This window comes from Zootoca vivipara, chromosome Z (genome assembly GCF_963506605.1).
Source record: "Zootoca vivipara chromosome Z, rZooViv1.1, whole genome shotgun sequence".
Taxonomy (NCBI): Eukaryota; Metazoa; Chordata; class Lepidosauria; order Squamata; family Lacertidae; genus Zootoca; species Zootoca vivipara.
Window position 1 is genome coordinate 7801508 of NC_083294.1, and position 25732 is coordinate 7827239.

Here is a 25732-nt window from a genome sequence, read left to right on the forward strand (position 1 = left end):
GGTGACAGCAGTCACAAAATTAAAAGACGCCTGCTTCTTGGGAGAAAAGCAATGACAAACCTAGACAGCATCTTAAAAAGCAGAGACATCACCTTGCCAACAAAGGTCCGTATAGTTAAAGCTATGGTTTTCCCAGTAGTGATGTATGGAAGTGAGAGCTGGACCATAAAGAAGGCTGATTGCCGAAAAATTGATGCTTTTGAATTATGGTGCTGGAGGAGACTCTTGAGAGTCCCATGGACTGCAAGAAGATCAAACCTATCCATTCTGAAGGAAATCGGCCCTGAGTGCTCACTGGAAGGACAGATCTTGAAGCTGAGGCTCCAATACTTTGGCCACCTCATGAGAAGAGAAGACTCCCTGGAAAAGACCCTGATGTTGGGAAAGATTGAGGGCACTAGGAGAAGGGGACGACAGAGGACAAGATGGTTGGACAGTGTTCTCGAAGCTACAAACATGAGTTTGACCAAACTGCGGGAGGCAGTGGAAGACAGGAGTGCCTGGCGTGCTCTGGTCCATGGGGTCACAAAGAGTCGGACACGACTAAACGACTAAACAACAACAACAGATTACTTCTTATTCATAAACCACACCAGGGGAGCTCCATTCACATCAATGGCCTTGAATGAGGGTGCACCACACGTCATCTTAAGCTGATCTGTGGGAAGGGACCACTCAGTGCTAGATGCTTTTCCAAAGCAGAGGCAAAAATGTAGTTCCAATAAACAGCAGGGAAAATCTCCAGTAATGTGCCAAAAATGGCTGGTTTTCCCTCAGTGGTGAAGGGAACCCAGCAGTGGAGCCTTATCCATTAGGGAAAACAGCACCCTGCCCCACTGATGTCAATTCACCCTTGACCACTCCCTGGTCCCCAGGCCACCTACTTGCCTTCCTACCTGTTCAAGGAGTGTCCCTGGCTTGCTTCCTCTCAGGGTTGCTCTTGCAGAACTCAGCAGGGAGAGGGGGAAACTAGAATTAGTTGGCTCTGCCTGTCACTGACTCTGGTTCTACCTCCTGTTGGGCTCCCTGCCTTCCATTTTATCAGACTCAATGAGCAACAACTCAGGAGCCAGAGAAACAGAAAACACAATGTACACGTTCAGACTTTGATAAAACTACTCCACAGTCAGACTGACACATTGACCAGGTATTCCTCCTTCACTTCTCCCAAGGCACTGTACTTGGCACCAAACAAAGAGCCGATAGCTCAACTTGACTTAGAAAGAAGAGCAACACTAGTTATTTTTTCATGATATACCAGAAGTCCCAGAACTGAACATGACTGCATGTGCCAATATTCACATAGAGCCCAATCTGCATCTACTACTTACCGGCAAACCTGGCAGCCCAGGTAGCCCACGGGGTCCTGGTTTAAGGAGGATTTTTTGCTGCTCTATTAACTGCCAAGAGTGGGTAGGACCAAAGTTCTGAGTGGAAACCCCTTTCAACAGAGTCAAAATCCTTTGCCTATGGGCATGTCCCTTGACAATGCTAGAAGGAGTCTTCAGTGATTTTGTGGCACCACTGGGTGCTGCAGAAACTCTGGAAGGGTGAAGTACAACTCCCTTATCCACAAAGATTGCACCCTTCACACTGGAGTTAGGAAGAAAGACTCTAGGTTTGTTTTCCGGCAATTCATTCCCATCCTCAGGGATTTTCAAGGGTGTGAGAGGGCTGTCAAGGTCTATGATGGTGGTTGAGAACTGCTCCCAAGACCCAATATCCCCCTTTGACTTTCCTTTAGTGTTCTTATCCAGGGCTCTTGTGATACCCACTTTCTTGATACCCAGTTGACTTTCTTTGGAAGGGCTTTGAAAAGGGATACCATTGTCACCAATCGCATGAAGATCCTGGAGCTCAAAAGAGGGCCATGAGTTACTGCTGGCAATGGAGCCATCCGTATTTCCTTTCTTCTCTGAGCCAAGCATTCTAGATCTGGTCATTTTCTTGTAAGTGGCGCTTGGGGGCTCTTCTCTGAAAGTGAGAATCCCTTCTTCTTCTCCATCCTCCTTTGGTCTTTTGGAAGCCATGTCTGAAGCTGTAGGGCTTCTACTGGGGAATGTACTGGGGTTCTTCTGAAGATCCTTTTGTTCAGCCATAGGAGACTTCAAAGCCACATCTGAACCAGCAAGCTCTGAGCCCTATAAATAAGAGAGAAAACAGCATTCTAGTGATTCATGCTTGTGCAGACTAGAAAGGCAAAAAGGTGCATTTGTTGTTGTCACTTGTCCATAGATCAATAATAGAGCATGTACTATGTATGCAGGTAGACTGAGACTCACTCACTGGTCTACCCAGATAGGGCTGGAAAAAACTCTTGTATTAAACCCTATAGAGCAGGCTTCCTCAAACTCGACCCTCCAGATGTTTTTGGCCTACAACTCCAATGATCCCTAGCTAGCAGGACCAGTGGTCAGGGATGATGGGAAATGTAGTCTCAAAACAGCTGGAGGGCTGAGGTTGAGGAAGCCTGCTGTAGAGCAGTTGCAAGTCAGGGTCTGAACTGGAGGTGATGGACCAGGAGTGAGATTTTGAGGTCAAAGTAGGTAGCTTGATGAGTATGTCAATCAAGTGTGCTGTGGCTGTGAAAAGGGCAAATTCTATGCTGGGGATTATTAGGAAAGGAATTGAAAATAAAACTGCCAATATCATAATACCATTATACAAATCTATGGTGCATATGCATTTGGACTACTGAGTACAGTTCTGGTTTCCACATCTCCAAAAATATATTGCGGAGTTGAAAAAGGTTCAGAAAAGGGCCACCAAAATGATTGAGGGAATAGAGTGACTCCCATATGAAGAAAGGTTGCAGCATTTCGGACATTTTTTAGTTTAGAGAAAAGGTAAGTAAGAGGCAACTTGACAGAAATTCATAAAATTATGCACTGTATGGTGAAACTGGATTGGCAGCCTGCCTAACTTTTCAACAGGCACCAATACCACATTGGTCTAAATAGGAGAGGAGAAAGGCATTGGGGGGAGATCAAAACTGATAAATTTATGATGATTTGGTGTACTTTTATTCAATTTGTTAACAAAGGTGACTCAGTCTTCTCTTTCGATACCAGGGTCTGCTCTTCCCTACTCTCTCCACTGATGAACCCGCCACACCAGAGGCAACCTAAATTTTATTCTTTCATTTATTCTGCTATTGTAAAGAGCTGCACTGTTGTTCTAAATTGATTGTTCTGATTTTTTTAAAAAAATGACAATCACCAGCATTTTAGAGCAAGTTTCTCCGAATACACACATTTTTTTTGTTCGCAGTTTTGACTAATACACACATTCTTGTAAAGCAATTTCCCCTAATATAAACAACATTACTCTATGATATTTTCAGGGCTACATACATTCTGATGCACACTATTACCCTAATATATGCATTTTGTACACATCACTTGGATGGAAAAGCGCACTGCTAAATGTGGGGAAGTGCAAATCTGAAGGGGATAACTGAGTTTTGTTTCATGTATTGTTTTTAAAAGCACTAATTAGGTTGCTTCACCTTTATAGGTAGCCTGAATCAAATTTCTCCCCCACCTGTAGCTATAACAAATCTTTTGCAGCAACTGATCCACACTTTGTGTCTCTAAGGTAAAGAATTACAGTCAGTCAAAGGCTGCAGTACTGTGCATGCTTACCTCGGAGTCAATTGTTTTTAAGTGGGTTTTTACTTCAGACTAAAACATGCACAGAATGGGGCTGCAAATCTTTTCAACTGTTATTGAAAAAAGATATCATACCAAGCCAAATCCCCCCAAAAAAGCCTTTTTCTAATTTTAGAAACTGGCTCACAAAGCATTTGGAATGGGTGATTGCTCAAGCTGACTTAACCGTATCAAGTTTGCAAGAGGGAGACTGAGGGCAGGATGATTTTCTCTAAGTAATATGAATATGTGTACAATTAAAAGAGTGCAAATAGACACCACCACCCAATTTTTTAAAAAAAAAAGTTCAAGAGGAGTTCATTTTCCTCTTAGTAACAAAATTTGTCATTATTTTCTTATAACAAGGAGCATATGACGATCGCTGTTTAAAGATAAAGGGCTCATTCTAACTAAGTGTTACTCAGAGTAGACTCACTGGAATATTAGTCATGCCCATTCATTTCAGTGGGTTGAATCCAACACTAGTACTATTCAGATCAGATCCACTGAAATGAATGGTGATTTCAATGGGTCTACTGTGAGTGGAACTTAGTTGGCAACATCACAATGGCTCTACCAACTAACAAAAAGTCAGTTATGGGCAATATGAAGAACAACAAAATAGTAGTACTAAAACAGCAACAGCAACAATAATTCAGGGGATTTACTAAGATCCCCACCTACCTTGAAAGTGCTGGTGGCTGGTCCAACACCCCACAAACCCATCCACAGAAAGCCCATGCAGAAGAAGTCCATGGTGCCAGTCTGATCAAGGGCAGGGTGCTCAATGCAATGGACTAGCTCAGCATGGGCATTCATGGTTTGGGGTGATAGATGGCCCTGCCCACTTGGCCACAGCTTAGAGTCCATTCCCCTTGTGGGATTTTGTCATACCATCAGGAGAAGAAACCACAAGGATGGCCTAGGTCCCAAGATGCCACAACTGCTGATTTGTATCAACATTCCAAGGGAAAAGGGAGGATGGCAAGGATATTTGCTTCCCTCCTCCTTCTCCTCGCACCAGGACTCCCTGGCATCACTTTGTTCTTCCTGGCAATTTAGTGACTATGTTAGGAGTTTCCAGAAGCCAAGATCTCAGGACGTGTATGCATGCCATTTTAACTGAATTCATGCCACTCACCAAAACTTTGGCCAAACAAGTTGCTGCTGGAGGAGAAGTTCTTAAATAGACTCATAGAATCTTAGAACTGGAATGTACCCAAGGATCATCTAGTCCAACCCCCTGCAATGCAGGAATCTCAGCTAAAGAATCCATGACAAGTGGTCACCCAACCACTGTTTAAAAACCTCTAAAGAAAGCGAGTCCACCAGCTCTTGTGGGAGTCTGTTCCACTGCTGAACAGTTTTTACTGTCAGAATTTCTCCCCAAATGTTTAGTTGCAATCTCCTTTCATGCAACTTGAAGCCATTGCCTCGAGTATTGCCCTCAAGAACAGGATAAAACAAGCATGCTCCTTCTTCCATGTGACAGCCCTTGAAATATATGAAGATGGCTATCCTATCTCCTCTCAGTCTCCCCTTTCCCAGGCTAAACATACTCAGCTCCTTCAAGCACTCCTCATCAGGCTGTTTTCAGACCCTTGATCATCTTGGTTGCCCTCCTCTGCACACGTTCCAGCTTGTCAACATCCTTATTAAATTGTGGTGCCCAGAATTGGACACAGCACTCCGCTGAATAGAGTGGGACTATTACTTCCCTTGATCTGGACACTATACTTCTGTTAATGCAGCTTAGAATAGCATTAGCTTTTTTTTGCTGCTGCATCACACTGTTGACTCATGTTAAACTTGTGATCCACCAAGACCCCTAGATCCTTTTCACATGTACTGCTAGTAAGCCAGGTGTCCCCCATCCTATATTTATACATCTGATGCTTCATGCCTAAGTGCAGAACCTTACATTTGTCCTTATTGAAAATTCATTTTGTTAGCTTGTGCCCTGTTCTCCAATCCGTTAAGCTTATTTTGAATTCTGATTCTATTTTCTGTGGCATTAGCTACCCTTCCCAGTTTGGTGCCACGTGCAAATTTGATGAGCATTCAATTCCTTCATCCGAGTCATTTATAAAGATGTTGAACAACAACTGGCCCAGGACAGAGCCCTGCGGCACCCCGCTTGTCACTTTTTTCCAGGATGAAGAGGAACTATTAATGAGTACTCTTCGGGTTCGGTCAGTCAACCAGCTACAAATCCAGCTAACAGTTACTTCATTCAACCAACATTTCACCAGCTTCCTTGCAAGAATATCATGGGGGACTTTGTCATAAGCCCTACTGAAATCAACATACACTATGCCCACAGCATTTCCCTGATCCACCAAGTTTGTAATTCCATCAAAAAAAGAAATGAGATTGGTCTGGCATGACTTATTTTTTAGGAAGCCCATGCTGGGTCTTAGTAATCACAGCATCTTTCTCTAAATGCTCACAGACCGACTGTTGAATGATCTGTTCTAGGACCTTCCCTAGTATCGATGTCAAGATCACTGGTCAGTAGTTACCTGGGTCTTCCTCCCCACACCCTTTTAAAGATGGGGACATTTGCCTGGCTCCAGTCTGTAGGGACCTCACCTGTGCTCCAAGAATTCTCAAAGATTCATAGACAAAGGCTCTGAAATTACACCCACAAGCTCCTTTAATACCCTTGGATGCAGCTCATCATATCCTGGAGATCTGAATTCATTTTAAGTAGCTAGGTGTTCCCTTATTAGCTCTTTTCCTATCTTGGGTTGCAGCTCTCTCCTTACATCATTTATTCTGTATCACCAGGTTGGGTTTCACTTTTCTTTTGGGTGAAGACAGAAATGGGGAAGAAAGGTGTGTACCTGGCAGGATCAGAGGAGGCTGCTGCATTAGAGCAAAAGGTTGGGGAATAGGAGTTTGCTAACAATTCCCTTTTACAAATTATAGGAATAAGGAAAACATAGAAAAAATAGTTTGTGCTGAGTCAGACCACTGGACCACGTAGTTCAGTACTGTCTACACTGACTGGTAGCAGCTCTCCACAATTTCAGACAGGGAGCCTTTCTAAGTCCTATGTGGAGATGCTGGGGATTGAACCTGGGACCTTTTGCATGCAAGGCAGATACTCTGCCACTGAGCCATGACCTTCCCCACTTCCCAGGATTCTTCAGGGTGAGCCATGGTACAAGAGTGCTTTAAATGCATGGTACAGTTGTGGCTTAAATTATACTCATTGAAATGGATGAAGTTAACCTTTATATTGTTGTTGTTGTTGCTGCTGCTGCTGTCGTTGTTAACATTTATTTCCCACCTTTGTCCGTCAAGGAGCTCTAAGAGATGTACACAGGTCTCCTCCCCATGTTATCCTCACAACAATCCTGTGAGGTAGTTTAGACGAAGAGTGAGTGACTCACCCAGTGAGCTTGATGGCTGAGTGGGGACTCGGATCTTGATCTCCCTGGTTCTGGTCCAACACTCTTAACCACGCTGCACCACACTGACTCTCATGTCATCTCCATCAATTTAATGGGCCAAGCAGGTCTTACACTGGATTCTACCCCCAGGTTTTGACATGAAACCTGTCACTACTGTCACATCTGTGCTACCAACAAATAGAGGTGTGTGTGAACATGTACACACGTGTTGAACAAGCACACACTACCCCTGGAATGAATTTCCTCAAGCTTTGCTGCAGTGACCCACCTCAGAGGGTCAGTGGCGAAGCTGCATGCTCCAGCACCAGGGGCAGAGAGCAGGCGGGGGCTGGCTGGCGCATGTCCTGGAGGCGTGGAGTGTGTCTGGGGGCATGGTGTGCTGCTTGTGGGGGCGTGGTGCCCGGTGCAGTAGGGGAGACACGGCATGTGTCCGGGGGGGGGGGGAGCAGCCACAATGGTACCCCCTCCCCAATGGTGCCAGGGGCGGTGCACTCCTCCCTCCCCATTCCTCCACCAGTGCAGAGGGTGTCCTTCATCTCACAGCTCTCGGAACAGATGCTTCCATTCTGCAGCGTGTTGTTCTCCCCAAGAGCTCCTTGTGAGGTAATTAGAGAGGAGCCTTCTCTACAGAACCAAAGACAAAGGTCCACTTGCCAAGGCAACACCCAGAGGCATAGAAATAGCTGCAAGGAAAGTTGAGGCTGGCCAGTTTTCTGGAAGGTTCTATATAAAGAGCTGGCAGGCAAACCACCCCCAAAATACTCCAAGCCCCAAAAGGGGCAAGTGAGGTTGCAAGAGGTGTAATAGAAAACAAGGTAACTTGACCTGCAGGAGAGGAAATTTCACCAAGTAGATCATAACTGGTGGCCACTGATCGCCGCACCACCACCACACACCAGAATTTGTCTAACCTTTGCTGGCTTCTGATTTCTGGGCAGAATTCAAAGTGCTGGTTATGACCCATAAAGCCCTTTATGGCGTGGACCAGTCTACCTGCAAGATCATGCCTCCCTTTATGAACCTGCCTAGTTGTTAAGATCCTTGGGTGAGCACCTTCTCCTCTCAATGTTAGAAGCTCAGCTGGTGGTGACACAAGCGCATTTTCTGTGGCTGACCAGATTGTGGGATTCCCCCCCAAGAGAGGTTAGACTGGCTTCCTCTTTGTTATCCTTCCTCCAGCACACCAGGGTCTTTCTTGGCCTTTGAAAACTAAGTACAGACAATGCTGACCACTGGGCTGCTGTCAGAGTAAACTGGATTTTAATAAATAATAATAATAATAATAATAATAATAATAATAATATATTTATACCCCACCCATCTGGCGGGGTTTCCCCAGCCACTCTGGGCAGCTTCCAACAGAAGAATAAAATAATAAATTAAAGATTAAAAGCGTCTCTAAACAGGGCTGCCTTCAGATGTCTTCTAAAAATCTGGTAGCTGTTTTTCTCTTTGACATCTGGTGGGAAAGTGTTCCACAGGGCAGGTGCCACTACCGAGAAGGTCCTGCCTGGTTCCCTGCAACTTGGCTTCTTGCAACGAGGGAACTGCCAGAAGGCCCTCGGCACTGGACCTCAGTGTCCAGGTAGAACGATAGGTGTGGAGACGCTCCTTCAGGTATACTGGGCCGAGGCTTTGTTTTAAATGTGTTTTGGTGTATTTTAACTACTTTGGTGTATTTTTACTACTTTGCATTCATAATGATGTCTTTAAAAGGTTGTGAGCCACCTTTAATCCCAACTTGGAAGGAAGGTGGGATATAAAAACACAATAGTAGAAGAAGAAAAGGAAGAATCTGCTTTTAAAGCCATCTGTGTTGGCAGCCATCCACATCTTGTGGCAGAGAGTTCCATAGTTTCTCTATGCAGTGGGTGAAGAAGCCCTGTCTTCTGCCTGTCCTGAATCTTCCAACATTATGAGAGAGGGAAGAAAAAGCTGCTTGTAATCAGCCAGCATGTTGGTGGCAGCGGCAGAGGAGAACTATGTCACATCCGAGAGATGGGTCCCAAGTGCCATAATTAGCAGCCACTGACTCATTCCTCCCCACTCTTTTCAAAAACCACCCATCAGGAGCAAACAGGACGGCCAAACCACAGCAAGGAAGGCCTGCAAAGCTTCCACAGGCCCCTCTGCCATCTGTGTCCTACTTTCTGCTTCTTTATGCCACAGAGGGAAAATGCATTTATTCATTTATTTTCAAGCTATTTCTCTCCCCGCCCCCTCCATACACACACCTTGCACTGGGGAAAAAAACCCTTTCTGTGAATTGCTGCATGCCCTCCAACATTTATCCAATGAAAATGGGAGAAATAAATGCAACAACAGCTGCAATGACAGTATATGCAAGGTACTGGAAACAAAGAGAGACCCCTGGGAAAGAACAATTGCTAAATAAATTAATTGAATAGGCAGAGCTTGCCAGTATGGCATCTAAAATAAGAAATAAAGATGACAAACTGACAAGGAGTGAGGGGGAGTATTTAGGGAAACATTTACAAAAAACAAAAATGACCACAAATATAAATTCCAGGTAGGGGATACTTTGTGACCAACAATTGACAACATAAAAGATAAGAGAGTAAAAGGCAAAAGATTTATACGATCTGAAGAGAAAACACCCATCCTGCTCCAACCAGCGCCTCTACAATGTCTCCTCAGGCCTCATGATTTTCTCCTAACAACTCTCAGCACTCCCCATCCTCTGCCGGACCCATTCTTATGATTAAAGGACACATTTTAGCATGGCAGAAATACTCATGGAAGGTGTGGCCTGTGGAGAGTCCTGAGGGCCAGTCAGAAAAAGCCTGGGGGTCCATATTCAATTATCCCAGCCTCATGTTTCCCATTCATGCTACAGATGAAGGAGACCTATGCCCACATAAAGCAAAGACTACACGACCATGTGAATGGTCTATCCCATCATGTCTCACTGGTCCTAAGGTTCTAGTTACAGGTAGGTAGCCGTGTTGGTCTGATGTAGTCCAAACAAAATTACAAAATTCCTTCCAGTAGCACCTTAGAGACCAACGGAGTTTGTCATTGGTATGAGCACTTGTGTGCATGCACACTTCTTCAGATACACTGAAACAGACGTCACCAAACTCTTCTGTATAGTGAGAGGGGCATTACTCAGAAGGTTGATGGGAATGGGTGATTGGCTGATAGGTGTGGTAAACCTGTTGACGACAGTCTGGTGACGTCTGTTCCAGTGTATCTGAAGAAGTGTGCATGCACACGAAAGCTCATACCAATGACAAATTTAGTTGGTCTCTAAGGTGCTGCTGGAAGGAATTTTTTTTATTTTGTTTGGTCCTAAGGTGTGAGGAGGAAATGTAGACACTTTCAGAGAGCCTAAAACAAAATAAGCTGTATAAGCAATTTTTAAAAAAGAAGAATGTGCCAGGCCACATGGAGGATTAAAAAGAAAAAAGCAGCTGCACTAGAAAGGCAAACATGAATAAAACCTATTTTTGCAGTTGGTGTGCAATAATAGAATTGGGAGCCTTTTCTTTAGAAGCAAAGCTAGGAGACAGAGGGAGAGCAAAAAGAGAAAATTTAGTGAGCAAACACATTAGGAACCCAACCCGTTTTGCTATTCATACAAAACCTTTGATTTGGAAAGAGCTATTTTTACTGCCACTGCTAACATAGAAAAAACCACAGTATAATTTTAAAATACCACCAATAAAATAAAAATGAGGAAAGCAAGAATGAATGAAAGTGTAGTTTAAGAGCTGCAAGGCGATACTGGTGGAAGGTACAAATATAATGCTATAGCTCAGAATCTATTTAAACATAAACTCCAAATAGCATAATATAATGCTATTTTTAAAATAGAAAAATAAATAAATAAAATTTAACAGTGTTTTGAAAAATGTATACATATTTTAAGAGGAAACAGGTTTGACCATTTTCCCCCTTCAAAAGAAAAGAAGTTTACATACTGAAACATGTACTGTATTTGAATGCAAATTTAAATGCACAGATTAATACAGAGATAGAACAGAATGGACCTATGAGCGAACACAGGGTTAAGAAATACAGGGTTGTATCAAAGTTAGTAACATCCACCAATTTCAATGAGTCTACTCTGAGTAGGACTGCTGGATACAACCCAGAGACTGGAAATAAGCAGACTGGTTCATTTTGAGTTCACACTGACCATTATTCACTGGGGATGTTCAGAAGGGAACCCATAAAACAGGGGTCAGCAAACATTTTCAGCAGGGGGCCGGTCCACTGTCTGTCAGACCTTGTGGGGGCCAGACTATATTTGGGGGGGGGATGAATGAATTCCTATGCCCCACAAATAACCCAGTGATGCATTTTAAATAAAAGCACACATTCTACTCATGTAAAAACACCAGGCAGGCCCCACAAATGCCCCAGAGATGCATTTTAAATAAGAGGACACTTTCTACTCATGTAAAAGCACGCTGATTCCCGGACCGTCCGCGGGCCGGATTTAGAAGGCGATTGGGCCGCATCCGGCCCCTGGGCCTTAGTTTGGAGACCCCTGCCGTAAAAGGAAAAAATGTACATCTTGTGTGTCTCAACCACCCCTTGGTGACTATTCAAACAGCTTGAAACATTACATGATTTATAGCTCAAATGGCATCTGTTCTTCATATCAGTGACCAGAGATGATGCAGGGAGAAAAGAGGTACCTCCCCCTCTATCAATCACCACCAGCCAAAAACTCCCCAGGTGCCCTTTGCTCTGCAATAATCTAGTGAAAAGTTGTCAGTGTCTGGCAATGGAGACCAGTTCATTAAGGCAGATAGAACACTGCTCCAGCAACTTCTGATTGCCCTTAGTCAGCCCTCTCTCAGACGAACATAAGAAGAGCTGGAGCAGGCAAGTGGTCCATCTTGCCCAGCATCCTGTTCTTAAAGTAGCCAACCAGATGCCTGTGGGAAGCCTGCAAGCAGGACCTGAATACAAGAGCTTCCTCCCCTCCCATGGTTTCCAGCAACTGGTTTCCAGAAGCATTACTGTCTCTGACCACTAGGGCCAGCCCCTGAATTGAATCAGGACCATATCTGCATCAAGGCTAACATATTTTTTAAAAGTGAAAAGTTGTTGAGCTTTTTTTCTTTTTCCCCAAAGTTGTTGGGCTTTTCTTGCAAGTCCACCCCCCACACACAAAAAATTGTGAATTTTCTGAGCTACTTTTGAGGAAATTCAGCAAAATCTAGACTTCTTCTGACATGGGTTGCCATATGCCTGGATTTTCCAAGGCATTCCAGCAATTTCAACCTGGACACTGCTTCCGACTGCCTGTATTCTGGCTACATCCAGGAAATTCCAGGTGTATGGCAACCCTGGAAGTAGCAGGCCTGGCCCTGGTTTGGGGGAGGCATGCACAGCCCTAATTCTCACTGTGTACAGTCTTAAGAAGAGCCCTGTAGTTGAATCAGTTCAAAGGCTTGTCTAGTGCAGCATCCTGTTCTCAGTGTGGCCAACAAGATCCACATGAGAAACCCACAAGCATGACCTGATTGCAACAAGAGAGGGGGAAAAACATTTCTCCATCCACTTCCCCAGTGCCATTTTCTTTCTCCTGCCTTCTGACTTACAAAGGTACAGAAGGTGGCTCTGCCTCTGAGCTTCCTTCCCCTTGGTCTCAGCATTGCACTTAGTCTCCCAGCATTGCAGGGAGGAGGCTCACCCTGCTATTCATTCTGGCTGTTGGTTGACTTGCCTTCGACCCTGCTGGTCCCAGTAGGCATCAGCCACCACTGGTGTCTTAAACAGTCTTAGCAAATGGAGACTGCAGTCAAGAATAGCCTAGCCTTTATCAAATAGCCAGTGCTCCAACAATTCCCATTAACATATTGGTGGAAGAGCCTATGCTATTGGGGAGAGGTCATTTTGTTGGAATAAACAGATGGAAGTAAGTCATATCAGAAATTAAAGAAGTTTATTATCTCAACTGCCTAAGAAAAGGTAGATAGCAAACATAAATGCTGCTATATTGGAGATCTTGGACAAGTTGGGTCTATAGCCAGAATAATAATTGGGGAAGTAGGAGTATCACTGTGTTCTCAGTATGGCATTTTGCAAGCCCTCAGATCTTTTGAGCATGAAGGAAGAAAAGGCTTTGTTGAACCTGAAAGGATGAACAGGTCAGATCTAAAGTCTTGCAAGGAGAGAGGGAGAGGGAAGAGCAAATCTCTCCCCATTTTGGTCTACCCAGCAAATCTAGTTGTCAAGTACAGTCATACTTTGCCTTTTGAACAGCTTAGGTCTTGAACGTTTTTGGCTCCTGAACGCTGCAAACCTAGATGTGACTGTTCCAGTTTGCAAACTATTTTTGGAAGCTGAACGTTCAACGGGGCTCCTGCAGCTTCCGATTGGCTATAGGAGCTTGCTGTAGCCAATCAGAAGCTGTGATTTGGTTTCCGAATATTTTGGAAGTCAAACAGACTTCTGAGACAGATTCCATTTGACTTCTAAGGTACGAATGTGCAATGTAACCACAAAGAAAAACCATGGAGCCATTCTCTATCTACCTCTCTAGGTTCAAAAGGAGGAGAAGCTGCAGGAAAAAGTTAATGTGGAGGGGAGTACCTCAGCTGCTTCTCATTATTTCTTAACCCATAACTCAAAAGCAGTGAATTCTTCCCCCCTATTTTTACAAGTCCAATTGAACCTCTAAAACATCCCAGGAGTTTTCTGTTTCTGATTAGGAGCTTGGGAGGGAGGGAGGGAGGGTGTGGGGAGTGACTTGTCCTAGTTCCAGAGTCTCATTACATTTCTCTCCAGGCCCATGAAACTCACAAGCACTCTTACTATGGCAGAAATGTAACTGAAACATAAACCAACTCTCTGAGGCAGAGGTGGTGGCAGCAGCCTACATTAGTAGGCAATGGAAACAAACAACAGCTTAAGGAAAAGAAGAGGGGAGTCCAAAATTAGACTGGGATATTCTCAGGGTGCCCCCAAGCTCTCAGTATTTTGCAGAAAGGATTCAAGCACAGAAGAGCCAAAACTCAGTGGCAGAGCAACTGTTTTGCATGCAGAAGATCTCAGGTTCAATCCCCAGCATCTCTAGGTAGGGCTGTTGTGGAGAGGTGGTGTGATTTAAAAAAAATCTAAGCAATCTTCCAGCCAGACTGGCAATATCCCCTCATTCACACAGTTTACTTTAGGGTATTCCTGCATTCTTCAGCAAAGGCTCTTCTCATTCAGCAAAACAGGCGGCTCATGTATATATTAAGCAAAGCTTTAATAATGAAGAAAACTGCAGCAATATAACATACTCTCTGAGTAGGACTTCTGTGCCTTTAATTGAGTCTGGAAACCTTAAAGAGAAACCACCAGACCCTTTGTTTAATTTCCAAGCAAAGGGCCTGCTGGTTTCTCTTTAAGTTTTCCAGACTCAAAGGAGAGCAGGGCAATTAAAGGCGCAGAAGTCCTGTCCACTATTGAGTCTGGCAACCCTATCTCTGAGAGAAACTAAAACAGCATCATGAGCAAGAATGAAGCAAGAGTGACAGTTGATCTCTCTGAACACTCGAAGGGAGGGGCCAATTGCAGGGCTCAGCACAAAGCCCCACCCACCAGATGCCAGACATTCTACTAATCAAATTAGGCCCCTGTGTTTTTCTTACAAGGGCTGGGGGTGTCCCCTGCCTGAAACCTTGGACAACCACTGTTGATCATAGGTCAGTGGTTACAAAATAGCTAAGAACCGTGGACCCTCTGTTTTTCAAAAGCCAAGCCATGGACCCTCTGGGTAAGTTGGGGTCTGTAGACCACCATTTGGGAACCATTGGTATAGACAATATAGTGCTAGATGGACCACTGGTGTAAGGCATTATCAGTTACTCAGAATCATAAAATGTAAAAGATTAGGGAGTGAAGCAAATTAAAATAATGATGCCATACCACTCTGTACATGACCCAGGTCCTTCATTACTGAGGATTACTAATTAAAGTTTTTTTTGTACTATACCCCATCCAGGCCCTTTCCCTCACACTTTTTGGCCCTGGATCTTTGTTCACTCACTGCACATTCCCATCAATTCCAGGGTGGTCAATATAAACTACTTTGGGAAAGACTGAATCCACTTTATTTTGGGAAGCTAACAAGTAGGGAGAGATAGAAAAAGTCTGTCTTCGTGGAATGTTTCCAGAGGCCTCCTGACAGAGGTGATCATACAGTGTGAACAAAGCAGTTTCTGTGCCAAAACAGTCGTTCCAGAAGGATCCTATGGTTGATGGTATTGAAAAACACTGAAGAGGTCAGGGAGCATGAACAAGGACACATTCCCCCTTACTTTTTTTTAAATGGCTTCAGTATTTTTTTAAAAAAAAATCAACAAAAAGGAAAGGAAGGAGAAAAGCAAAATGGGATTTGTGGGGTGGACAGTTGTAGCCAAAACAGCAAGTGTTCTGCAATTACTTCACACAGCTGAACATCCTTCAAATCTTGATTCCATGCTGTTAAAGTTTCTAGTCCTCATGGATGAACACAGAAGTATAATCTCAGGGGCTGAAGGGTCTAAGGATTTTATTATTTTAGCAGAAGGTGGGGAAGGGAGGGAAATGGGCAAAGAAGCAAATATAAGTAATTTGGAATAAGTAAATTATCAAATTTAGTTAATCCACACAGTTTGCCACATAAATTATGCACTTGCAAAATTCAGCACGCACACACTAGCACACTTCACAACATCCACAACTGTGCTCGCTTCTCTGAAGTTGCTATTTTTATTCTTATTATCCAGAGCATCCAAAATAACTTCATCCATTATCAGATTAGAAATGCTGCAGTGTCTGGGTCTCCTGTTTTTAATAAGGCAGACCAAAGAGTAGAGTCTGGGCCCTGTGCAGTTTAGAAAAAGTTGTACCTTTGTGTAGGATTGGTGAACCTCATTGGTTACATTTGGCACCTAATGCAAACAGAGCAGAAGCCAGATGAGAAAGAAGTCAGTATTTTCATAGCTGGCAAATGTTTCACAGCCACCCGCTGATGACTCGAGCATCACTAAGCAGAAATATATATGGTTTTGGCATGGTTACAATCAATTGCATGCAAAGCATTGCTTACTGTTGCATTGTGATTCATGGATTATCCCTGCATCAGGTGCATAAGTAGCTGCTTTCTTCTGTATCAGACCATTGCTCCACCTAGCTCAGTACTGTCTACACCAGGCATCCCCAAACTGCGGCCCTCCAGATGTTTTGGCCTACAACTCCCATGATCCCTAGCTAAGAGGACCAGTGGTCAGGGATGATGGGAATTGTAGTCCAAAACATCTGGAGGGCTGATGTTTGGGGGTGCTTGGTCTACACTGACTGTCAGTAACACTCCAGGGTTTCCCGGTCCTCCCTGGAGATTGCTAGGAACTGAACCTGAGATCTTCTGCATGCCAAGCAGATGCTCTGACACTGAGCCACAGCACCTTTCTAAACTCATTCCAACACAACTCTCTTTTTTGGTTAAAGGACGTTTTTTGGATTTAAATTGGAGGTTTTGTGAATGCTAGTTTTCTTTTTTTTGGGGGGGGGACATTCCCACCTTACTTTTTTGCTGCTTCCACAATCAATTTCACTCTCCTCCTATAGCAGTGATCATTGGTTGGCACCATTTCTTTTTCTTCCTCACCTAAGGCTCAAGTATAAGGGCCATTGGTTCCACTGTCACAGGCCAGCTCCATCAGGCCTCCTCAGCCAGCCTTCAGCTATCATTTGGGGGCAGCTGTTCCATCACACTGCCTCAGAGGGAGAGTTATGGAAGCTGAGTTCATTTCACTAGTCTTGCTGGAGGCCAAACACCATCAGGAATCTCCTGCCTCTGAACTGGTAAGGCTGTAGGCACTGGCGGAGGAAGAGAAGTGTGGGGGGAGCACACCGGCCCTGGCAGCACGATCCTGGCAGGGTGCCATTGCAGCTGCTCCTCACCCCATGCTGGGCACCCCAGCCCCAGGCCGTGCTGGGCACCCCGCCCCCACCTGCTCTTCACCCCCCAGTGCCGTAGGATGAAGCTCCGCCACTGGCTGTAAGTAGGGCTGTCAGATTTTGATTGTATGTTAGCCACTCCAGCTACCTTTTCAGCTGAAAAGTGGGTACAAATGCTCTAAATCAGGGTCTCCAAACTAAGGCCCGGGGGCCGGATGCGGCCCAAACACCTTCTAAATCTGGCCCGCGAACGGTCCGGGAATCAGCATGTTTTTACATGAGTAGAATGTGTCCTCTTATTTAAAATGCATCTCTGGGTTATTTGTGGGGCCTGCCTGGTGTTTTTACATGAGCAGAATGTGTCCTTTTATTTAAAATGCATCTCTGGGTTATTTGTGGGGCATAGAAATTCGTTCATATTTTTTTCAAAATATTGTCCGGCCCCCCCACAAGGTCTGAGGGACAGTGGACCGGCCCCCTGCTGAAAAAGTTTGCTGACCCCTGCTCTAAATAAATAAATAAGGTGGTTTTAAAACTACCAGAACTCAAAATCACAAGCTTTTGGCCTTGTGTGCAGCTGTGCCATATGGTGGCCTAGGTGATTTAACATGCTCGGGGCATGGACTGACTCCACCCACCCAGAAAGGCCTTTGGATCTAATGGAACATAACAGAGTATTACACTGGCATCAACTCCAGGTGGTCCTGGTGCCTGGGCCCCCACATTTTGTGGGGGGGTGGGCTCAGCTCCCACACTGTGGGGCTCCGATATGCATTCCAGTTTCTACCAGAAGTCGCGTCGGAGGCCTGGTGTCTTGAGACCCCGTGAAGCTACTGACATGTCTTCCAGCAGAAAACCAGAAGTCGCATCGGAGGTCTTGTGACCTTCAAGGCCCCGCATGGCCTTAGAAGGACCTGTCAGGCCTCTGACACAACTTCCGGTTGGAGAAAACATTTCAACCTGGTGCTAAATTGCAGCTACACTTGGTGGGAGTTCTTAAGCAGTAATCAAATCATCATTTGCTTTGCTCTTTCTAGCTCCCCCCTTCAACCTTTCTTTTCCAACCCTTTGCAAAGTTCCACCTGAGTCCAAGCTTGGGGAAACTTCTCCTGGAAGTGGGAACTGCCATGGTGAACTTCTTTGTCCAGGAGGCTGCCGCAGGTGCTGTAAGAGGCTTGACAGGATCGTTCTGCAACTCCAGCATCTCCCATCCAGAAGCTCAGCTGTCTCAGTGCACCCTGGAAAGCAAGGGAGAGTTTGGGAAGGGTTAAAACATAATGAGCACCAAAGCTTTTTGAATGCAAGTTTTATGATTGTATTATGTACTCATGTTTGGGGTTAAAAACAGTGAATAATAAAAAAGTAACAAGATTGTAGGGGAGTAAAGTTCCAAGGGGTGGAGCTGTGGTCTAAACCGATCAGAAGGCTTGCCGATCAGAAGGTTGGCGATTCAAATCCCCGCGACGGGGTGAGCTCCCGTTGTTCGGTCCCTGCTCCTGCCAACCTAGCAGTTCGAAAGCATGTCAAAGTGCAAGTAGATAAATAGGTACCGATCTGGCGGGAAGGTAAACGGCGTTTCCGTGTGCTGCTCTGGTTCGCCAGAAGCGGCTTAGTCATGCTGGCCACATGACTTGGAAGCTATACGCTGGCTCCCTCAGCCAATAAAGCGAGATGAGCACTGCAACTCCAGAGTCGTTCGCGACTGGACCTAATGGTCAGGGGTCCCTTCAACTTTTAAAGCTCCAAGACACACGAACTTAAGTCATTGCCTGTTGTTCACCCTTCTATGTTTCTGAAATGTGGGTGTGAGGAAACTCATCTAAAGAAGGGTACTGTAAAATGGGGAAAGATTCAAAAAGGACAACCAAAACGATCAAGAGGTTGGAGCAACTTTCGTATGAGGATAGGTCACAAGCAGTGCTTTTTATCTGGGGACACTCAAGGGTACGCAGTACCAGCACTGTTTTTTCCATAGAAGAAAAGCACTGGTTACAACATTTTGGAGATGTTAAATTAAGAGATAAGGGAAGAAGGAATATGATAGAGGTGCATACAAAACAGTTGTACCTCGGCTCCCAAACACCTTGGGAGTCAAATGGTCCGGCTCCCGGACAATCAAAAACCGGAAGTTTTCTAATGTTCTTTTGACAGCCGAACATCTGATGGGGCTTCTACATCTTCTGATTGGATGCAGGAGCTTCCTGCAGCCAATCAGAAGCTGAGCTTTGGAAGTCGAATGTTTCGGAAGTTGAAAGGACTTCTGGAACGGATTCTGTTCGACTTCCGTGGTACCACTGTATGCATGGAGTAGTAAATGTGGATAACACTCTCATAACACTCTCTCATAACACTATTACCACACAGCACAGAGTTAAAATATGGAGTTCGCTCCAGCAAGAAGCAGTGATGGCCACCAACTTGGATGGATTTAAAAGGAAATTGGACAAATTCACAGAGGTTCAAGCTATCAATGGCTACTACCGGTAGCCATGATGGCTACATTCTACCTCTGCTGTTGGAGGGAAGTATGCATCTGAATACCAACCACTAGGAATTGCAGGTAGGGAGAGTGGGTCTTGCACTCAGGTCCTGCTTGCAAGCCTCCCATTAGGGTATCTGGTTGGCCCCTTTGAGAACAGGACTCTGGACTATACTAGCACCCATTCCAGCAGGGCACTTCTTATGCCCTTAAAGCACATATACATTCTTACCAGCATCTGGATAAAAATGGACAGTGTGTTAGGAAGAACTCATTATGGGCTGGGCTGTAGGTGGGCCCCCACCAGGGGTGCAGGCAGGGGTGGTGCACAAAATCAGCTAAAATATGTCCATAAATATTTCTATAAATAAAAATATTGATTATTGCCTCATAGGGAAAGGTTTTTAATACAGTAGAGGGTGAATTGAGATGGGTGGGGCTGGGGCTGGAGGAGAGGCAGAAAGAAGAATTAATTTGTCTGTGGCTAGGGGGTGCTATCTGGACACTTCTGCCAGGTGTGCAAGGTCACCTAGCTACGGCAGTTTCTTTGTGCGTTGTAATAGACAGCTTTTCTATTTGGGAACAGAGAAAGCGGCCTTATTCCCTGTGATTTTCATGCATGATAGTAGGCAGTGTCCTGAAAAGAATAATGCAGCTGCAAACCCATGCTGTTCCTCACCTCAAAAGGGACCTCAAAGGGCTCGATGAGACCTCCAATAACCACCAGGCCCTCCGTGGCCACCCCCATGCCAAAGTAACCAGACCAGCCAACGCTCTCCAGCAGGTAGCAGTCCACGTACAGAGCCAACCTCTTCAAGGAGATGCTAAGGGCCACCCTGTGCCAGTGCCCATCTGCCAGGGAGGAAACTGGGAACCTGAAAGTGACAGGGCCAGGAAGAGCAATACATGAGTTAGGCAACACACAGCAACAGGGAGTCTGCTGGTAGAGGTGTGACAGATGGGAATGGGTGGAAGATGCCTCCCTTTGCCTAACACTAGAGCCAGCCCTCAAGACTCCTACCTTCAAAACCCAGCTGCCTCTGAACACAGGGATGTCTTATACCAAGTCATACTACTAAGATATGCTAGAGATTGAAACTGGGACCTTCTGCATGCCAAGCAAAGACTTGTCACTGAGCTATGGCCCTAGCACTGTAAAAAACTCACCCCAAGGAGGCCATGCCCAGCACCCACTCTGATGTAATTTCAGCACCGGGGGATGACCTTTTAATTCTCCCATGCAAGTTTAAGCTGTGAGTTTCTGAGAGCGGGCAATGCATTTTTAGCATTGCATATTGTGACTACATCTGGACATTAACTCTAAACCACTAGTGGCCAAAGTGCTGCTGGCAATATTAATGGCATGGAGGAGAGGGGAAAGGGAGGGATCAGGACTTTTTTTCCAGCTGGAATTCACCAGAACTCAGTTCCAGTATCTCTCAGGTGGGTGCCATTGCCATTATAAGAGAACAAGGGAAGTGCTCAGGGTGAGTTCTGCAACATCTTTTTCTAGAAAAATAGCACTAGGCGAAATTTTAATAGCCCAGAGGTTTGTCTGGAGGAGAACTGTCCCACTGATTCTGCCCCCTGATCGAAGTTTAGCACAGGTAGGTTTGGCTTTCTGTTTGGGCAACAATGTGATGCAATAATGAAGAAAAATATGGTACTGAACTCACTCATAATGGTGCCCCCTTCTGGCGACAAATACCAAGGTGTGAGGGGTAATCCTGATCTGAAAGAGGATGTTGCTGCGAAGACCAATGATAGTCAAGAGACTGGTGTTCTCCTTCAAAGAGTACCTGAGCATCAGCAACAGACTCAGCTCATCTGCAAAGCTAAGAGAGAAGCAGTGCATGAATAACAGAACAGCAGTGTTGAATAGTGGCTAGAGCTTTGTATTTTGACTAGGAAGATTGAATACCTTACTCAGCCATGAAGCTTATTGGGTAACCTTGGGCTAGTAACACTCTCTCTCTCTCTCTCTCTCTCTCTCTCTCTCTCTCTCTCTCTCTCTCTCTCTCTCTCTCTCTCTCTCTCTCTCTCTCTCCCTCCCTCCCCCTCAGCCTAGACTTTCTTGCACAGTTGTTGTAAGGACAAAGTGGGGTGGCCCATATCCATGTACAGCAGTAGAGTGGTACATAAATAAGGATGAGTGAATCTGTCAATTTGGTTTCTTATTTTTCCAGTCTTAAGTCCTGCTCACCACATTTCCATATCAGTTTGGGGAGTAGGCCTACAGAAGGCCAACTAGAAAGAGGGTGGTTTGCACAATCCTAGCCTCTGCCAGGTCTGTTCTGCCAGCCAGCAAGAGTGTGTGAGCCATTTTTGTCTATGTCACTCTGCTTGTCCTGTGAGACATCTGCCTGCAGGTAAGAGAGAAAGTGGTGTGACTATAGTATGGGGCTTTGCTTGATGGCTGAATAAAGCTGGGCAGTGGGTGTGGCCCATGGCCTGCCTTACTATTATAACAATAGGCCCTGTCATGGTCAGTGGGGCCCACTGCAAAGGAGTTGACACCAAAGGGGTTTGACACTTTGGGGAGCCACAGGGCATGGGTGTCCACTGCTGTCAGTCAGGATACAGAATTGTAGGCCAGATGCTGTGGAAGACAGACCTGTGAACCTCAGTCGTGGTGAGAACCTGGTTGAGCAGAAGTTTAGTTTGGTGGGGTTCCCCACTGAGCGAGAGGCAGGGAGAGGAGAGTAGTTGTGGACTTAAGCATCTTCCTCCTGGTGGTGTGGGATGTGCATGCTATTGGGTCTTAATCGGGCCCTAATCTCCCAGTTGTATGTGGTGCTGGATGATGGTGTTCAAATATGGCTAGGTGAGCATATAGCAGGGATTGTAAAAATGCTACCCCAATTCCAGTAATTGTGGGCAGGGGGTGGTGCAGTTAGAATGGAGGGGCCATATGGAGTTAGTGGCCATGTGCAGTTAGTACCATATGGAGCAGAGGCCTAGATGTTTGGTCTCTGTTCCTCATCCCAGTCCTCCCACTCCTCTGGAAAATACTGGTGGTCTAAGTGATGAAGACTGAAAATCATTAGACGTTGTTGATGGAAGTCCTTGGCTTATAGCCCAAATATTGTATAAGATAAGAAGAGGTGTTATGTGGTGTTTGGAAATATATGCAAAAATTAATAAATAAAAAAAATAGAGACAGAGGAGGAAAACGAGGCAGTAGATCTCAGTGGTATCAGGTAGCTTATGGGGAGCTTCTAGACAGCAAACTTTTTCAGCAGGGGACTGGTCCACTGTCCCTCAGACCTTGTTGGGGGCCGGACTATATTTCAAAAAAAGAGAGAACAAATTACTATGCCCCATAAATAACCCAGAGATGCATTTTAAATAAAAGGACACATTCTACTCATGTAATAACACCAGGCAGGCCCATAAATAACCCAGAGATGCATTTTAAATAAAAGGACACATTCTTCCCGAACTGTCCGCGGGCCGGATTGAGAAGGTGATTGAGCTGCATCCGGCCCCTGGGCCTTAGTTTGGAAACCCCTGTTCTAGACAGTCCAGAATGAGCAAATGAATTAACAAAGTTGGGTGATATGAAGCATGTAATATGACTAGTTTTTGTGAAAACCTTTAAAAAAAAGAAAGAAAGTTATAGTCGGCAACAAAGTATTGATACTCTATTACCAAAACTCTTATGTACATGCATCCCTCTGGCTTGGTGGTGCTGTTACTGAATGCCAGATTGGTTCATATGAAAAACATGCTCATCCATGATTTGATCGTGGATGAGAAGGCTGATCTGGTGTGCATTACTGAGACCTGGGTGAGTTGGGTGGGCCTAGCCTTACCCAGCTGTGCCCACCAGGGTATGTGGTACAGCACCAGGCTAGATTGGGGAGTCAAAGGGGAGGTGTTTCTATTGTCCGCAAAAGCATTATCTCCTTGACCAGAAAACCTCTTGATCTTTGGACAGACTTTGAGTGTCTGCAGCTGGTGCTGGGCCACAAAGATGGCCTGGAGATACTGCTGGTTTACTGACCACCCTGTTGCCCAACAGCATTCCTGATTGAGTTGCCTGAGGTGGTCTCTGGAGTATTGCTGGAGGACTGCAGGACCATAGACCTGGGTGACTTCAATATTCATGTGGAGGCAGAGACAAAGGTGAAGATGCTGGGCACCTGACACTCACTTCTCCCCAAAGGCTTCTACAGAAGGGATGCTCAGCGTTGCATACTGTCCAACCTCCAAGATGCTGCAGTTAGCATCATCATAGCCATGTGAAAAATTGCCAAGGTCTGTGTTGTGGGAGGCCAGTATGTCCAGCAAGTTCACTTCAACTGTATTGAATGAGAGATGGGGGGGGGAGAGAGAAAAGAGAAGAGGTATTCATTAACATATTCTTTGACTGACTAGAGAAAATCCACCCCAGAACAAGTCAGAAGGAATCAACCATCTAGGGCAGGCATCCCCAAACTGCGGCCCTCCAGATGTTTTGGCCTACAACTCCCATGATCCCTAGCTAACAGGACCAGTGTTGGGGGAAGATGGGAATTGTAGTCCAAAACATCTGAAGGGCCAAAGTTTGGGGGTGCCTGATCTAGAGCAGGAGAGCAAAGCCTGAGACCCTCTAGATGTTGATGAACTACATCTCCCATCATCTCCCGCAACCCAGGAGGATGGGCATTGTAGTACAGCAGCATCTGGAGGGTCCCAGCTTTGCCACACCTGTTCTAAAGGGAGTGTATGGGGGGGAGGGCAGCTAAGCTATCTCTCCATATGAAAGGGGGGTCAGAAAGGTCAGTGCATGACGGCATCAGGTTCAGTTCCTGTCATCCCCAGTTGAAGCAGGGCCCCTGCATGTGGCCCTCAGTGCAATCTGATGTGGTTGTCAGCTGCTCTGCAAACCATCAGTTCAGACCTCTGATATTATTATTATTATTATTATTATTATTATTATTATTATTATTATTATATTTCTATGCCACTTTTCATTCAAATGTGGCTTACAAACAGTAAATAACAATAACATAATAGAACAAAATACAGTACAAACCACATAGAACAAGTAAAAAACAAAACAAAAACAATCCATAAAACACCACCAACAAAACAACTAAAAAATAAGCTAAACAGCGCGATTAGAGCACAAGTCACATATAGGAATCACAAAGTACTAGAGCATCCATCATCTATAAAATAACACCACTAACAAGATAGCAACCCAAACATAATCTAAGCGCTTCAGAATGCATACACACACTCTCCACAAGCCCATGACTATAACCTTCCACTCCATTCAGTTCATTAAAAGACAAATCCATGGCAGCAACAACTGAAGGTTCCTTGGGCTGAAAGTGAGGCAGCACAGATGAAACCAACCACCCCATGATGACAGACAAATTCTCTGTCGCATTCCCTTCTGGGCAACCTTCTGGGGAGCCACAAGCCAGTAGCGGGTGGGACCAGAGGCAAAAGTGGGAAGAGCAAGGACTGAATTTTACCTCTATGGCAGGCTAGTTTCAACAGATACTCTCACACAGCTCTCTCTGCCCTACATCGAGGCAAGCAAGAGGTGTCACCCAGGACCCACCCAGGGGAAAAAAGCACTCAAGGAGGGGAAGAAGCTGGGTTTGTGAGGGGTGTGGCCTGGGGAGAGTTTCCAGGGCCAGACAGAGACGCCTGGAGGGTCTAATGCAGTCTTTGAGTCTGACATTCCCTATCCCAGGGCTAGAGCTTCATATGAACTACCAAGCCAATTGTCTTCAGTCACATTAAGGCTACGTCTCACCTGACTTCTGCAGCAGCTATTGGCAGGTCCATCTGTCTATAGACCAGAATGGCTGGTGCAGACCTACCTTGTCTCCCTGTCACTCTCCATTTTGGGCCAGAAATTGGACATTCAAGAAGGATCCAAAGAATAGCCAATGAGGGGCCCCCAGAGACAAGGCTTCCAACCCCAGAACAGACAGTATATGGCCTGGTACTGTACAAGCCTAGTCTAAAGCAGTTTTTAGTACTTTCTCCTGCCACTTACCTTTGCTTGCCCTTCCCATAAACTCTGCCAAGGCCCACATGCTCCCAATGATATAGAAATACCCCCTTCTGGCCAGAGGACTGGGGTGACAATGAGCGCACATACTGCTCTGCTGCATCCAAGTCAGCATGAAGATGCTGGATCGTTCAGAGCGAAAGACACAGTTGGTAGTGTTAGAGGTGGTGCTGGGGACAGACTCTTACACCCTTGCTTGCCTCCAGCACCATCTGCCATCACTTGGGAAGTGTCCAGATCCTGCTTCTCTTAACTCCCA

At 45.3% G+C, this 25732-nt stretch overlaps 1 protein-coding gene across 1 annotated transcript in view; it reads right to left on the reverse strand.

Moving 5' to 3' along the window:
• Window positions 1-1273: 1273 nt before the first annotated feature.
• Window positions 1274-25732, reverse strand: part of LOC132591505 (collagen alpha-2(XI) chain-like) — a 54550-nt gene continuing 30091 nt past the window's right edge. Inside the window, exons 2-6 of the mRNA XM_060270286.1 lie at window positions 23614-23761; window positions 21134-21292; window positions 20137-20332; window positions 18061-18216; window positions 1274-2141 (exon numbers count right to left, since the gene is read on the reverse strand). Coding sequence (XP_060126269.1) covers window positions 1299-2141; window positions 18061-18216; window positions 20137-20332; window positions 21134-21292; window positions 23614-23761 — 1502 coding nt within the window. The 3' untranslated portion in view covers window positions 1274-1298. The remainder of the gene's footprint in view (window positions 2142-18060; window positions 18217-20136; window positions 20333-21133; window positions 21293-23613; window positions 23762-25732) is intronic.